This window comes from Nanorana parkeri, unplaced genomic scaffold, assembly GCF_000935625.1.
Source record: "Nanorana parkeri isolate BGI_ZX_2015 unplaced genomic scaffold, ASM93562v1 scaffold4231, whole genome shotgun sequence".
Lineage (NCBI taxonomy): Eukaryota > Metazoa > Chordata > Amphibia > Anura > Dicroglossidae > Nanorana > Nanorana parkeri.
In genome coordinates, this window is record NW_017310496.1 from 18,558 (window position 1) to 19,224 (window position 667).

The following is a 667-nucleotide window of genomic DNA, read 5'->3' on the forward strand; positions in this document are numbered from 1 at the left end:
CGGGCCCCCTCCGGCCCCGCGCCCGCCCCCCCGCCGAGCTCCTCGGTCCCGGAGATCCATTGGCCGGATGGACAGCCGCCGACGCACAGCTGCAGGTCTTGCTCCTCTGGGAAGGCCTGCGAGATCTCCTCAGCCATGCGCATGGAGAAGGACAACTGGCGGTCCAGCTGTCGTACGCGGATGGTGGTGCCGATATACGCCGCCTGGATCTCGATGTATTGGCCCGGCTCCCGCTCGTGGATGGTCAGGCTGCTTCCACCCGCCCGCCGCCCCCCGTTCATGGAGCCGTCGTCAAACGCAGCCGGCACGTTGCCGACCTCGGCCTGGTAGACCTTCTGGTCGATGCATTGCTTCATGTTCTTGAAGATGATTGTCAGCTGTGAAGACAAAGGAAACGGGAGACGTCGTGAGGCCGAGAACAGAACCTAACGCCTTCTAAGAGAAAACAGATATATTGGTGCCGGCTCTGCGGAGCATTATCACTGATGTCCTATGTGGACAACAAATGTGTCCCCCCCCCCTAACCCTAACCCTAACCTAACTCTGAACCCAAAACCCTAACCTAACCCTGAACCCAAAACCCTAACCTAACCCTGGACCTAAAACCCTAACCCTGAACCCAAAACCCTAACCTAACAATGAACCCAATATCCTAACCTAACCCTAG

The 667-nt window shown here is 58.3% G+C and overlaps 1 protein-coding gene across 1 annotated transcript in view; it reads right to left on the reverse strand.

Moving 5' to 3' along the window:
- LOC108803800 (hemojuvelin-like) overlaps positions 1-376 on the reverse strand; it is a 1,525-nt gene extending 1,149 nt beyond the window's left edge. The window contains exon 1 of the mRNA XM_018575600.1: positions 23-376. Coding sequence (XP_018431102.1) covers positions 23-356 — 334 coding nt within the window. The 5' untranslated portion in view covers positions 357-376. The remainder of the gene's footprint in view (positions 1-22) is intronic.
- Positions 377-667: the final 291 nt, after the last annotated feature.